General features: G+C 38.3%; 1 protein-coding gene across 8 annotated transcripts in view; it reads left to right on the top strand.

The window, feature by feature from the left end:
- Positions 1-16,123, top strand: part of palmda (palmdelphin a) — a 153,867-nt gene that overhangs the window by 95,520 nt on the left and 42,224 nt on the right. For all 8 annotated transcript variants that reach the window (XM_069939054.1, XM_069939049.1, XM_069939051.1 and 5 more), the window contains one exon: positions 15,089-15,169. In XM_069939054.1, coding sequence (XP_069795155.1) covers positions 15,089-15,169 — 81 coding nt within the window. The remainder of the gene's footprint in view (positions 1-15,088; positions 15,170-16,123) is intronic.

The raw sequence follows: 16,123 nt of genomic DNA, 5'->3' as shown, positions 1-16,123 counted from the left end.
GGGAAAGTGATGGTCCTCCATTCTGGAGACGTGACCTACCCAGCGCAGTTTGATCTTCAACAGCGTGGATTCGATGCTGTCGGCCTCTGCCATCTCGAGTACTTCGATGTTGGAGATGAAGTCTCTCCAATGAATGTTGAGGATGGAGCGGAGACAACGCTGGTGGAAGTGTTCTAGGAGCCGTAGGTGATGCCGGTAGAGGACCCATGATTCGGAGCCGAACAGGAGTGTGGGTAGGGTTAGGTTTACCTAAGTTTACCTATTTCGTAAGTTTACCTATCTCGGCTGCACCATTTCATCGGATGCAAGGATCGACAACGAGATAGACAACAGACTCGCCAAGGCAAATAGCGCCTTTGGAAAACTACACAAATGAGTCTTGAAAAACAACCAACTGAAAAACCTCACAAAGATTAGCGTATACTGAGCCGTTGTCATACCTACTACTCTCTGTGTAAAAAAAAAATAACTATGATGTCTCCCCAAAACTTTCCTCCCCTCATTTTGTACAGATATCCTTTGGTGTTTGCTACTCTTGTCCCGGGAAAAATGTGCTGGCTGTCCAACCTACCTATACTTCTCATAATCTTGTAGACATCTATTAAGTCAACTCACATCCAAAGAGAAAAGCCCTAGCTCTGCTAGCCTTGCCCATAAAACACGTTCTCCAAACTAGGCTACATCCTGTAAGAAACATAGAACATTACAGCACAGAAACATGTCCTTTCAGCCCTTCTAGTTTGTGCTGAATCATATTTTTTTTGCCTAGTCCCACTGACCTGCACCCAGTCCATAGCCCTCCATATCTCTCCCACCATGTACCTGTCCAAATTCTTCTTAAATGTTAAAATTGGGCCCACCTTCATCACCTCAGCTGGCAGTTCAGACAACACTCCCACTACTCCCTGTGTGGAGAAGTTTCCTCTCATGTGGCCCCTCAACATTTCCCCTTTCTCTCTTGACCCATGTACTTTGGTTGGTATCTCACCTATTCTCAGTGGAAAAAGATTATCTACATTTACTCTGCTTATCCCCCTCATAATTTTAAATACCTCTCTCAACTCTCCCCTCATTCTTCTACATTCCAGGGAATAAAGTCCTAACCTGTTTAACCTTCCCCTGTAACTCAGTTCCTAAAGTTTGGGCAACATCCCAGTAAATCTTCTTTGCATTCTTTCTATTTTATTGGTATCTTTCCTGTAGTTAGTGACCAAACCTACACACAATACTTCAAATTTGGCCTCACCAATATCTTATTACCTTACCATAACACCCTAACTCCTATACTCAATACTTTGATTTATGAAGGCCAATATTTCAAAAGCTCTCTTTACAGTCCTATCCACCTGTGTCACCACTTTCAGGGAATTATGTATCTGTATTCCAAGATCCCTCTGTTCTGCCACACACCTCAGTGCCTTGCCAGTTTTTTGAATATTTTATTTAGTCAACATATGTAAGATCAAGTAATTAACAATAATATACCATAGTAATAAAATAGATTGTTAACAAATATATGCTGTTAACAAATATATGCTGAAACTCCATATAAGAAAAATCTAAGATCTAAAATCTAAAATTAAAAAAAACTACCTTCTCCAAATAAAAACTAAATCCCCTATTAACCCACCCTTCCCCCTAAACTAGTCTAATCCCAAAACTCAAATATTTGATATTTCATTATAAAATGGTTACAAGTAATTAATTCGGGTTGCATCAGTTGACACTCAGACCTCAAGGACATCATAAAATTATTATACCTTCAGGGAAACCTTCACTGATCAGGAATTTTTTTTAAATCATAATTTTAAGTACATAATTTTAGCATATGGACCCCAAATTTGCAAAAATAAGGAATATTTATCCCTTAAATTATACAGAATGAAGAAAAGTTCCAATTTCTGTTCCACATCTAAAATATTGATCCGATAAATTTGATCTCCATTTACTCACTTTCTGAGAAGTTATATATAATTGGTGTAAAAAAAATTTCAATTAAGTCATCTATATTGTATATTAATAGTATTTGTCATAGCTTCTTTACACGAGTTTTGCCAGTCTTGTTGCTTTATTATTGTATCAAAATCTCATTCCCATCTTTCTTTTGAATTAAGGAAGCCTTACTTTAGGTGTCTGTTCTTGTAATAATATAGATGCAATTGAAATAAACTTTTGAATCATTCCATCAACCATAATTTGTTACAAATTTCAAAGATCTTTTAAAAATCATTTCTGATCCTAGCTTCTCTCTTAAATAAGCCTTCAATTGAAAATAACAAAATAATGCATTACAAGGTATCTCATATTTAATCATTAATTGATCAAAAGACATCAATCTATTATTATCATAACAATCTCCCAATTTAGAGATTCTCTTGTAGTACCATATATTTCAAAAAGGATTATCTTTTGAAAAAATCGATAAGGGATTAATTAATGGAGTGCCCTACCATTTACTGTACAAGTCCTTCCTTGGTTTGACTTTCCACACTTAAAAATCTTATCACTAACTATGTATTCTGCCTTCAAGTTTGATCCTCCAAATTGCATCACTTCACTCTTATCTGGGTTGAAGTCCATCTGCCACTTTTTCTCCCAATTCTTCACCCTGTCTATATCCTGTTGTAATCTATGACAACTTTCCAAACTATCCACAACACTTTGAACCTTCATGTCAACTGCAAACTTACTGACCCCTTTCTTTACTTCTTCATCCTGGTCCCTTATAAAATTCACAAAAAGCAGGTGTCCCAGACAGATCCTTGCGGAATTGCACGTCCGTACTACTAATTGCAGTAGTAGTACATTCCATCCACTACTACCTTCTGCTTTCTGCTGGCATGTTGATTCTGAATCCACAAAGCCAAAGCTACATGGATCCCATGCCTCATGACTTTCTGGATGAGACTACTATGGGGGTCCTTGTCAAATGCCTTACTAAAATCCAAATGTATCACTTGTCCCTCTCTATCTTCAACAGTTTCTTTTGTTACCTCCTTTAAAACAAATTAGGTTTGTAAGGCACAATCTACCCCTCTCAAAGCCATGCCGACTATTTCTGAGATGACTGTGCTTCTCGAAATGCTTGTAAATTTTGTCCCTAAGAATCCTCAAACAGTTTGACAACTACTGATGTAGACACACAGGTCGATAATTCCCAGGAATCTCCCTGTTACCTTTTGTTGAACAAGGGGACCATATTTGCCATTCTACAATCCTCTTTAGCCTCTGCTGTAGCCAGGAAGGATGCAAAGATGATTGTCAACCCCATCAATCTCTTCCCTTGCTTCCTGTAGTAGCCTTGGGTATATCTTGTCTGGTCCCAGGGACTCATCAATCCTAATATTTTTGTGAAGATCCAGCTCTAACTCTTTTTTAATCTCAACATACGTTTGTTCAATTCTGACCTCATCTTGACCAAGGTCCTTTTCGCTGGTAAATACTGAAGCAAAGTCTTAATTTAGGACCTCCCCTATCTCCTGACTACAGGCACATGTTACCTCCTTTATTCATAAGCGGTCCTACCTTCATTCTGGCCATCCTTCTGTTCTTTGCACATTGCATAGAATGCCTTAGGCTTAGGGGTTTCCTTAATCCTACTTTCCAAAGCCTTTACCAAGTCCTTTCTTAAGTTCCTTCCTGGCTACCATATAATTCTCTTGAACCCTTCCTGTCTTTTGCCTCCAAAATCTTATGTATATTTCCTTCTTTCTCTTAACTATATGTTTTGTCAACCACGATCCCCTTATCTTACCAACTTTTCCCTGTCTCAGTGGGACAAACCTTTCCAAAACCCCATGCAAGTGGTCCCTAAACATCCTCCAGTGCCTTTCCCTGAGAAGGGGCGGCACAAATAGCGTAGCGGTTAGTCCAATGCTGTTACAGTGGCAGCAACCAGGATTCGAATCCAGCACTGCTTGTAAGGAGTTTGTACGTTCTCCCTGTGTCTTTGTGGGTATCCTCCATGTGCTCCAGTTTCCTCCCATCGTTTAGAAAGTACTGGGGCTGTAAATCAATTGGGTGCAATTGGGAGGCACGGCTTTGTGGGCCAAAAGATCCTGTTACTGTGCTGTATGTTAAAATAATTTAATTATTTATTTAAACATTTCTATTTCTTTATTTCAAAAACATCTGTTCCCAATTTACTCCCCCTAGTTCCTGCCCAAACCCATCATAATTAGCACTTCCCCAATTAAACATTTTATTATTTTGTCTGCTTTTATTCCTTTACATAGCTGTACTAAAAGTCAGGGAGTTACGGTCACTTTCACTGAAATGCTTTCCCACTGAGAGGTCGATCAGCTGACCAGGTTCAAACCAATACTAGATCCAGTATGGCCTTTCTTCCAGTTGGCTGGTCCACATTACTGTGTCAGGAATTCTCTTGAGCACATCTGACTAATTTTGCCCCATCTATTTCTCTTGCAGTAAGGGGTGCCAGTCCTATAACAAAACCCTGTTATTTCAGTCCCTTTCCAAAATATGCCTATTTATGTCCTCCTCGGTGTCCCAAGAGTTATCTATCATGCTCTCCCTTTTAAAACATTTAAACCCCAGTACCTGCATCTGTCTTTATATCAGCCAAGTCTCTGTAATGGCCACAACATTGTAATTCCATGTACTGATCCATGCTCTAAGTTTATCTCCCTTATTCCTAATAATTCTTGCATTGAAATAAAACACATTTCAAACCCTCAGAATGACTACATTGATGCTCTCTCCACTGCCTGTACTTCCTCACAAACACACATCTTTCCATTGATCTTTCCACCCTCTACACGATACTCTGATCTCACATTCCAGTTCCCACTCCCCTGCAAACTAGTTTTTAAACCCTCCCCAACAGTTCTAGCAAACCTGCCCATCAGGATATTGGTCCCTCTCCGGTTCAGATGGAGCCTGTCCTTTTTGTGCAGATCGTGTCTTCCCCAGAAGAGGTCCCAATGATCCACAAATCTGAACTCCTGCCCCCTGCAGCAACTCTTCAGCTAGGCATTCATCTGCCATAACTACCCTCAAAGGCATGTGGCACAGGCAGCAGACCAAAGATTACTACCCTTGAGATCCTACTTTTTAGCTTTCTCCTTAACTCCCTATATTCCCTCTTCAGGGCCTCATCTCTTTTCATATCCATATCATTGATACCAATGTGGATTATGATATCTCATCCCACCCCACCCCCCTCCCTTAAGAAAGCTGTGGAGTCAATCTGAGACAGCCCTGACCCTGACACCTAGGAGGCAGCACACCATCCAAGAGTCTCAATTTTGTTCACAGAACCTCCTATTTGTTCCCATAACTAGCAAATCCCTAATCTGTATAGGTCTCTTCTTCTCCTCCCTTCCTTTCTGAGCCAAAGGGCCTGTCTCTGTGCTAGAGACTTGATCACTATGAGACTTGTCCCTGGTAGAATGTCATTCCCAACAGTATCCAAAATGATATACATAGTTGAGGGGTATCTGTGCTGACTCCCTATTCCCCATCCCTCTCTTGACTGTTACCCAATTACCTGCCTTTTGCCTCTTGCATGTGGTTATCTCCTTATGGCTTCTTTCTTTCACCCCCTCTGCCGCCCAAATGATCTGGAGCTCATCCAGCTCCAGGTCCAGTTCCTTAATACGGTTTGTAAGGAGCTGCAGCTGGATGCACCTTTTGCTTTTATCATCAGGGATAGGCATGCCAACTCAGATTTCCTACATCCTGCAATTGGAGTATACCTAGGTGCCATCTCCACTACCTACTGTGGGTTTCTATGAAAACATCTTACCTGACCATACTCATACTGTGTCACGTCCTTAGCCTCTGCTCATCAAAGCCTCTTGAACCAAAGTGTTTAACTCACCAATCCTACAATGGACCATTTTCACACTAGCCTGCTCCTGACTGGCCACTCTCCTTGAGCTTCTTTTTATTCTCCACTGGTTCTGACTGTATCACAGACTCCAACCAATTGCCAAGGTTATCGCTCCGCTTTAATCTCTCTCACCTGAAACAAAGCGCAGCTCCTGACACTCACAGTCACCAAGGATCTCGCTCTGCTTCAATTTAAACAGGATAAATCCAGCTATGTGCTATTGGCAACATAGTTACCTCTGCCTATAAACAAAAGTCCAAAATTCCATCTCAAATGTTCTTTGGTTTTCAATTTTTAAAAACTTCTTCAGTGGAATTGTTGTCTCCTACACCTTTCTCCTGAGTTCGGCATGATTCAGTGACTCTTAAGCCAGAACTGTTGAAAAAATTTATTGACCAAAAGAGTGACAGAAATAAAATAATATGTACCAATATAACAAATAATACAGCCTAAAAATTACAAGTAACCACTGAAGATTATGAGAAGTAAACTACAAAAAATAAATTGTGGATTAATATGACTTTGGTGCTCTAATAATGTGAAATAACTAATCCTTATCTGTAATGGTGACATCTCCTTGCATGCATTTCTCTCTAACTGACTTGGAACACAACTAACTGCAGTGATCACTTGAAGGAACAGCTCATGAAACCATGAGACTTGGGAGCAGAATGAATCCATGTGGCCCAGTGCATTAAAGCAAAGCCTCTTTACTTTTAAACGCTACTCACACTTTAACTCGAGATGATTTTGAATAGAAGTAATTACAGTGGTGTTTACTTCGAAGCTTGTGTGCAAAGTTTCAGGCCCATCCACATTTCCTGAAAATTGCCAAGTTTTCCTGGAACCTTGCTTATTTTTCCAATGTAAAAATCACACTTTTAACAATTTGATTCCCACAGGCGCCTCCTTCCTGTTTGGCGTACAACCAAGATGTTAACATGGAAAAGCTACCTGTTTGACGTTCCACAAAATATTGAGGAAAGAAACCTAAGTTTATCAACATTCAAAAAAGCTGTTGTATGTGTTTTACTCTTGTGACATTGTGATGTTTACTACTTTCAAAGAGTCCCAGGCAACTAAACTGGAGTTACTAGGACCATCTTTATTACTTATGTGTTGACTTATACATCCTGTCAACAGCTTCACCAAGGGTTTCAGAAAAAAACACAACTGGTTACACTCCAATTGGATTTGGTTTGTGTTTATACAGTATTAATATTTTATCAGCATTTTTCATTAGCTCTCTGCCTCTTTCACTCATTCATCACAGAGCCTTGGTTCCTTGTAAAATGCTGGCATACAAATTTAACTGTTCAATGTACACATACACCAAGATTCTTCCTTGCTGCAGCCGAATAGAAAATAAAATATAATAGTATATAGTAAATTAAAATTAGATAATAAATATGAAAGATAGATAATAGATATTCACAGTTACCATAGTCCATTAAAAAAAAGTGGTGGCACAAAAGGGGTGTTAGAAGAATCCATACTCTGTGTAAAGAGAGGAAGTTCAAGAGCCTGAATCGTTTTGGGAAGAAACATCTTAAATATAGAATTTGAACCTAGAAGTTCTTAGTCACTTCCTGGCTTATTTTGGTTTACCATGGGTTAATTATGCTTTTGCTGGATCTTTGATACAAAAGTCAAACTTGGGACTGTAATGCTCCTTATTTAAGGTCGTAATTTGAATAAATTTGGTGTTACAGCCAACTCCCGGATGCCAGGCATCTGTTTTATTGCTAGTGTTGAAGGAGCCAGGAGAAGATGCCTTTGAGAACAGGAAAAGACCATTTGATCTCGTAATACATCTCCTTTTATGGATCTTTCCTGTCTTCTTACAATATCCCTCAAATCTTCTTGTCTAACAAAGTACTCATTTGAACTGTCAACCCATTTATCCTTTCCTGATGCACATTCCTCAACTTGTTCACTACCTGACTTCCATTCTTGCATTCAAATCCTCAAAAATGTATTTCAGAATGGTACATTTCTCTGGGAGGGTATTAATATTAGAAAACAAGAAATAGTAAGAGGGGTAGACCACTAACTCCCTCAGAACCTGATATTGATCAATTTATCGCCACTCTTTGCTTTCTCTCCAATACCACTTCTCAAATATTGTCCTTCGTTCTACTGTGGAACTTCATGAGAACCTAAGAAATAGGGACAGGAGGAGGCCATCCAGCTCATCAAGTCTGCTCTGTCATTCAATGAGATCATGGCAGATCTGATGATAGTCATCTCCACTAACCTGCCTTTTCCTTCTATCTATTAATTCTCTACTATGAAAAATCTATCAAACCTTGTCCTAAAAATATTTTATGAGGTAGCCTCCACTGCTTCAAAAGGCAACAAATTCCACAGATCCATCATTCTCTGTGGAAAAAACAGTTTCTCCTCATCTCTGTCTTAAATCTACAAGCCTTAATCTTGAGGCTATATCCCCAGTACTGGTCTCCCCCACCAATGGAAACAACGTCTCCTCTATCTAATCTATGCCTTTCATAAATTTAGTTGTTTCCGTAAAATTCCCTCTCGTCTAATTTCTGACGAGTACAATCCCAGATGACAATCTCTCCTCACAGGCAAACCCTCTCACCTCTGGAATCAACCTAGTGAACCTCCTCTGCACCACCTTCAAAGCCTCAAGTTAGGAGACCAGAACTGCACACAATTCTCCAGATGTGGCCTCACCACTACCTTGTACAGTTGCAGCATAACCTCCTTGCTCCTAAATTTAATCCTTCGAGCAATGCAGGCCAAAATTTCATTTGCCTTCTTGATAGCCTCCTGCATATGCAAATCAACCATTTGTGATTCATGCACAAGGGCTCCCAAGTCCTTCTTTATGGCAGCATGCTGCAATCACCTGGGATTGAAAAATCACATTTGCCAACATTGTACTCCATCTGCCTGATCCTGACCATTCAGAACTTACAGCATCTATATCTCTCTGCAGACTCGCTGTACCCTCTGAACAATTTGCTTTACCACTCTATTTTAAGGTCATCAACAAACTTAGAAACACTACACTCTGTCCCCTCTTCCAAATCATTTATGTACATTGTGAACAGTTGGGGGCCCAGCACTGACCCCACAGCATACCGCTCAACACTGATTGATGACCAGAAAAGCATCCCTGTATTCCAACTTCTGCTTTCTACTGGTTAACTCCAGAGAATCCAAAGGCACAGCATCCACAGGTTCCTCAAGCTAGGCATATCCTCAAAGAATTTCTGGAGATTAGGAAAAAAGATCATTATATGGATACACTGGTCACTGACGTCCTTTCTGAAATACAACCTTCCACTACCGCCTTCTGACTCCTATGACCAAGCCAATTTTGTCTCCATTTGGTTAGTTCATGCCAGATCCCATGTGATTTCACCTTCTGGACAACCTATCATGTTGGATCTTGTCGTATGTCTTGCTACAGTCCACGATGACCTTATCTATCCTCTTGGTCACTTCTTCAAAATAAAACTATTCAAATTGGTCAGGCAAATTCCCACACACAAAGCCACACTTAATCAGTCCTTGCCCTTTCAAATGCAGGTAGATCCTTTTCTCAGAATCCTTCCAGTAACTTTCCCACCACTGATGTTAGGTTCACTGGTTCCCTGTCTTATTCTTGCAGCCTTTCTTAAATTAAAAAAAAAACACATTAGCCACCTTCCAGTTTACTGGTACATCATTATGGCTAACAATTATGCAAATATGTCTCTCAAGATTTCAGCCATTTCTTCCCTCCTCCCACAATGTTCAATCATACACTTGGTCATGCTTTGGGGATTTATCACCTTCATTTGCTTCTTTTGTATTGCTTCAAGGCATCACTATTCTCTGTTCTATATTCATAAGCTTCCAGGACCTTCTTCAAAACCTTGGAGAAAACTTAAGAACTTCAAAGTGGAAAAGGACCATGAGTGTGGTAGAACAAAGGGATCTGGGAATACAGATACAGAGTTCCTTGAAAGTGGTGTCACAGGTAGATAGGATTGTAAAGAACACAAAATGTTGGAGAAGCTCAGCAGGTCACACAGTGTCCTTTAAGTAGCAAAGGTAAAGATACAGAACTGACGTTTCGGGCAAAGATTGGTGAAGTGCTCAAGCCCAAAGCTTCTCCAGCATTGAGTGTTTTTTTTTACTTCAACCACAGTGTCTACAGAATTTTGTGATTTACTTTAGGATTGTAAAGAGATCTTTTGGCATATTGGCCTTCATAAATCAAAATGCTGAGCATAGGAGTTTGGATATTATGGTAAAGTTGTATAAGACAGTGGTGAGGCCAAATATGGTGTATAATGTGCACTTTTGGTCACCTGACTACAGGAACTAGATCAATAAGATTGAAAGAGTGCAGAGAATATTTACTAAGGTGTTGCCCAGACTTCAGGAACTGAGTTACAGGGAAAGGTTAAACAGGTTAGGACTTTTTTTTTCCTTGGAGCATAGAAGAATGAGGGTAGTTTTGATAGAGGTATATAAAATTATAAACGGATGAGAAGAGTAAAGATAGATATGCTTTTTCCATTGAGGGTATGTGCGATACAAACCAAAAGTCATGGGTTAAGATTTAAAGGGGAAAAATTTAGGGGGAACATCAGGTAGGTGTGTGGAACTGCCAGCTGAGTGGTGAAGATGGGCTCAATTTTTACATTTAAAAAGAATTTTGACAGGTACTTGGATGGGAGAAGTATGGAGGGCTATGGATTGGGTTCAGGTCAGTGGGACTTAGGCAAAATAAAATGGTTCAGCACAGGGGCCTCTTCACTCTGCTACCATCAGGGAAAAGGTACAGGAGCCTAAAGACGAGCACTCAGTGGCACAAGGACAGCTTCTTCCCCACTGCCATCTGATTCCTGAATAATTAATGACCTAAAGACACTGCCTTACTTTTCGTGCAGTCTTATTGTTATTACTATTTTATTTTTTTATATAGTAATGACATAAGATGGTTATAATATGTATGTTTGCATAAATGATGTTGCCGCAAACACCAAATTTCATGACAATAAATCCTGATTCTGTTTTTGTGCTGTAATGTTCTACGTTTCTATGGTTCTAACTAAATTTTAGAAAGGCTAATGGCTGCAAAGTGCTTTTGTGATCCTGATGTTCAATATAGCAGAAACGAAACATTTTAAGTAGTTGTGCATATCACAATTGAATCCACAACGCCGTAAGACAGTAGATAAATTCTGAACCTTGCAAAACAGAGGCTTAACCCAACTGCAAAATTTTCCTTAAAATGGAGAATATTATTGCAGTGTAATTCTTTACCTCGTCAACAGTATGGTTGTTTCATTTTTGGATTCATTGTAACAAGTTAGTTTGGTTAATTGTAAATATAGTCTCATCAATTACTGATTCCAAGCTTGGCAATAGTTATCATTAATTGCAAATACTCTCGAGTCTTGATGGAGGCATATTATTGTCGACGCTGTTTGTGGAAATACATTGGATTTAATTATAAAAAATGACAATGTATATAAATATGATGTATATTACAATTATCTATCAAAACATTTACAATGTTCAAATTCTAATCGAATTTGCTTTTTTTTAACTTTTTTGCCTAACGACACATTTAAATAATGGAACAATTCAATAAGTTATATTGCAGGCAAAATCTTTATTTATTCAATATTACACGGCATTTAAAAACATTTGGAGACAGAAATAAATCGTAGAGCTGCCTCTGGTACAAGTTGGATCGGCTCAATAACTCTGCCATTGACCTCACATCAACACTGAGCAGGGTTCAGGTCAGATGCATGATGTGCTCATGGCCAAATTGTGAGCTCCATAGTTCGTTAAAGTGTTGGCGAGTGTAGATCTTGGGGTAACAGAGCAAGGATCTAAGAGTTGCTAAGGACTCAATTGTGAATTTTTGGAAATTTATGTTCCAAAGGGATGGATGCTTCATCAATATGGATATTGAAAGCCATGGACTTTTGGGGATTAGTTGGAAAGTGAGTCTGATATATAAATTTAAGCAGAATAAAGTTAAATAACAGAACATGCTCAAGGAGAGATATGACTTTTCTTTGAAGTAATTTTGCATCTTTGAAATGAATTTATTTATATCCCCTTTAGTAATCAATATTTCTAATTCACTCAATCTGTTATCTTAAATGTTGACCTAATTTATCAATTAAAAAAGCCTTAACCTAATAGTAACAAAAAAAATATTACTCGGAACATTAAATTTTTCCTTCATTCATTGAAAAGTAATAAATTTACCAGCTTAGAAACAATCTTCTATTGTTTTAATCCCCATTTGATTCCAAATTTTCAAAAATTGATTATTCATAGTAAAAGATAAGAGTTTCTTTTGATATAAAGGCATTTTATATGAAATCAAACCGTTTCCACTTATCTCATAATCTATTTTACTCCATAATTCAATTAAATGTTTCAATATAGGTGCATCCTTAATACGTATTAATAATTTTGAATTCCATTTATAAATAAATTCCTGCAGATATTTTTCATGTATTTTACTTAATTCTATTTTAGCCCAAGTTAAAGATTTCTCCAAATCAAGTATTTCATTAATAAACTTCAATCGAGCAGCTTTATAATAGTTTTCAAAGAAAAACACCTAAGTTAGGTATTCATAAATCAAGATTGAGATGAGAAATTGATTTAGATAGGAAGATCGATGAGAATTATTACAGTCATGTAAAGATTATATGACAAAAATTATTAATGTAAGATATAGATTGGTACAATATAATTTTGTTCATCAATTATACTTCTCAAAAATTAAAAAGACTTGTTTTAACATTATTTGATTTATGCTTTAATTGCGGTCAAGAAATAGGTTCATTTTTTCATTCGACTTGGCCTCGTTCTAAGGTTAAACCTTTTTGGATACAGGTGAAAATATTTTTGGAAAAAATATTAAAGGTAAAACTCCCATTTGATCCGATATTATTTTTATTCAGTAATATTAAAATGGTTAGTCTTAAATTAAGATTAACTATGTATCAAATTGAATTTCCATGATTAGCTTTAGCTATTTCTAGGAAGCGTGTTGCCATTACTTGGAAATCAGATATAGATTTAGGAATGCAAAGATGGCAAAATGAGTTATGATCTTATATTCCACTTGAAAAAATAACTTATAGTTTATGTAATAAATATAATTTATTTTTGAAAATATGGACCCCATATTTACAACACATTGGTTTGAAGATTTAGAATTCTCAATAATTCATCCCAATGGTCATTTTCAGCTCTGCCGTTGTTGATTTGATGTTGTGCATGTATTTTTGACAATCTCTTTTTCTTTCTTTTTCTTACGGGTTGGGGTAGTATGGGAGGGTGAAGGAAGGTGGGCCGGGAAAGCGGGATTAGGGATATATATACGACATGTATTTTTGTTACAATTTATTATTAATAATTGTAAATTTTGTAAATAAAATGTTCATAAAAAGGAGGGATATGGCCAAGACTTATTGTTATTCCTTTAAAATGAGATGGTTGTGCATGCACATCAAAGTTGAACTAAGCTCTCTCTTGCCAAAGGAGTTTTGTGCCACTTTTTGTTGAAGCTCTGCTCAACCGTTATTGAGATTATCGACTGGATGTGGATAGTTAAATGTCGTGCTTTTCATTGATGGAACAAGAGCCTCTGGCTAAAAAGGAGGGATTCTATCTGGGCTCCAAATTACTCCAAGGAGAAACAGATATGGGGCACACACCCAGGTCTGATCAACCTGTGAAGGGTCTGCCTTGGCAGAAGATGCCTTGTATTTAAAAGGCTGAAACTCCCAATGATACCAGGGAATACAACTGAAGATGTGTCTGATACCAGTTAATATTCCCCAGTGGTCATCCTCCATTATTGTACTTGAGGCAACTGAGTGTGGTAACTCGTTAAAAGAGCTAATCTAACCAATACTGAAACGTCCAGGATTGTAACACCTAGTCCTGTAGCCAGAGGAGTTTTGTACCACTTTTTGTTGAAGCACTGCTCAACTGTTATTGAGATTACAGTTTACAGTCAGATGAATAGTTAAACATAGTGCTTTTAATTGATGGGACAAGCATATAGTAAAAAATCTGTTTTGGGCATTTTACAGCTCATATACCCAAAGGTGACTCCTTTCTGAGTTTGAGATAAGGTGAGGACAAGAATATTTACAAAATGGAGCTGTACCTGTCCAAGTTGAAAATGTTATGGCTTAAGATATATTTGGATGATAGTGTGACAAATATATCCAGTCATCATTTCAACCTCACATAATGAAGGCAGTTGAGTGAGGCCTTCAGCAAGCATCAACAGAGGGTGTGGTCATACACCTCAGTAAGAAAAAAGTAGACGATTGTCTAAACAGAAATAAACTATAACTAAGTGGAGTCAAGAGGGATCGTGGTGTTCTTATTATGTAGTGCAAACATAAGCATTGGTTTTTATTGCAAGGGGATTAGAGTTTAGAAATTGAGAGGAATTCTATAATAATTTAATGTTTCAGTGGGGCTGCACCTGAAGTGCTATGAACAGTTTTGATCCACTTATTTAATAATGTGAGTACAAGCATTGAAGACAGTTCAGAAGATACTCACGAGGCAAATTTTAGGGTCAGAGAGTTAACTTTATCTAAATATCAGGTATTGTGTGCTTCATAATTAAATAATACAGCAAAGAATTATTGAGATCAGTTCCATTTACGTTCTAGAAAATGTATGGTTTCCAAGAATCATATAACAGTGAAAAGTGATGCTAATGTGTATATGCGGGAGCTCTCCACTGGCCACCGTGACAGAGGTGCACCAAAGAAGAGGTACAAGGAATGCCTAAAGAAATCTCTTGGTGCCTGCCACATTGACCACCACCAGTGGGCTGATATCGCCTGAAACCGTGCATCTTGGTGCCTCACAGTTCGGCGGGCAGCAACCTCCTTTGAAGAAGACCACAGAGCCCACCTCACTGTCAAAAGACAAAGGAGGAAAAACCCAACACCCAACCCCAACCAACCAATTTTCCCTTGCAACCGCTGCAACCGTGTCTGCCTGTCCCGCATCGGACTTGTCAGCCACAAACGAGCCTGCAGCTGATGTGGACTTTACCCCTCCATAAATCTTCGTCCACGAAGCCAAGCCAAAGAACATATTGCTACATTATTTAGTGAGGAAAGGTGTCCCTCCACAATGCCTTTCATCTTGTTGCATCTGGAAACTGGACAGTAGCCTCACATTTCAATTCTAATTTTTCAGGAAAAAAGAAAAGTACAAGAAAAAATCACAGCACAGCGATTTGAAGTGGATGAGGAGAAGCTGAAGCTGAAGTACTTAAAGGTACAAACATTCTGTTTGTGTCTGTGAAAGAAGGGATAAATATCTGGACAGGCATTGCAGGGATTCCCTCAGAGGGAATTTAACCACGTCACTAAATTTTACGAGATTTGGCGTTTCCGATCAGGGGGTTGAACTGTCTGTTCACACTGAATCCTCACTGCCAAATTCAGCTAATGATTCATGTTTCAATTATTTCACATCATTGTTATCTAAATTTGGGCGGCATGGTTAGGATAGTGGTTAGTGCAACACAATTACAAAAACAGCGACCTGGATTCCATTCTACTGCTGTCTGTAGGGAGTTAGTAGGTGATATTTAGAAACAAAGATTTCTTCAATGTTTACCTCATCATATTCAAGAGCATTTGTTGAGTGTCTTTTGAACCATGTCTGTGTGGGTTTCTTTTGGGTGCTTAGAGTCCCTCTTACCCTTTAAAAATGTATGAGGTGTTGTAGGTTAATTTGAGGGGTAGGGGCATGAGATCATGGGCTGAAATGTATGTCTACATTTTAAATTTAAATTTAAATTTCGCTCGTAATCCAGTCAAAGTTATATAATCATGCAATTAGGTCATTGCTTTTGGTGAAGGTGAGATGTTTTGCTCCAAAAATGTTATTTTTACAAATGCAAATTATTGTTCTGACATTGCTATTGCACAGATTGAACCATGGTTTTTTTTTTATTCCCATGCAACATCAGTAAAAATTATGGATGAAAAAGGATGTTATATGGCATGAAAGTATTTGATGCTGAAGGGGCTTTATCATACTTGCCTGCCTTGGGAGCAGTGCCAGTGGTTACTAATGACATAGGCAAAGTGACACACAGGAGTAATGGTGTGCATGTGTGGGTGTGTTAAGCATCAGTATATATGGGTGATGGATCTCGGACACAGGAGGAGGAGAGTCAAAGCAAAAGGATCACCGCGTGGCAGTGAGCAAATGAGAAAGTCA

The sequence above is a fragment of the Narcine bancroftii genome, chromosome 5, assembly GCF_036971445.1.
Source record: "Narcine bancroftii isolate sNarBan1 chromosome 5, sNarBan1.hap1, whole genome shotgun sequence".
Lineage (NCBI taxonomy): Eukaryota > Metazoa > Chordata > Chondrichthyes > Torpediniformes > Narcinidae > Narcine > Narcine bancroftii.
This window is presented reverse-complemented; position numbering and strand designations above follow the sequence as displayed.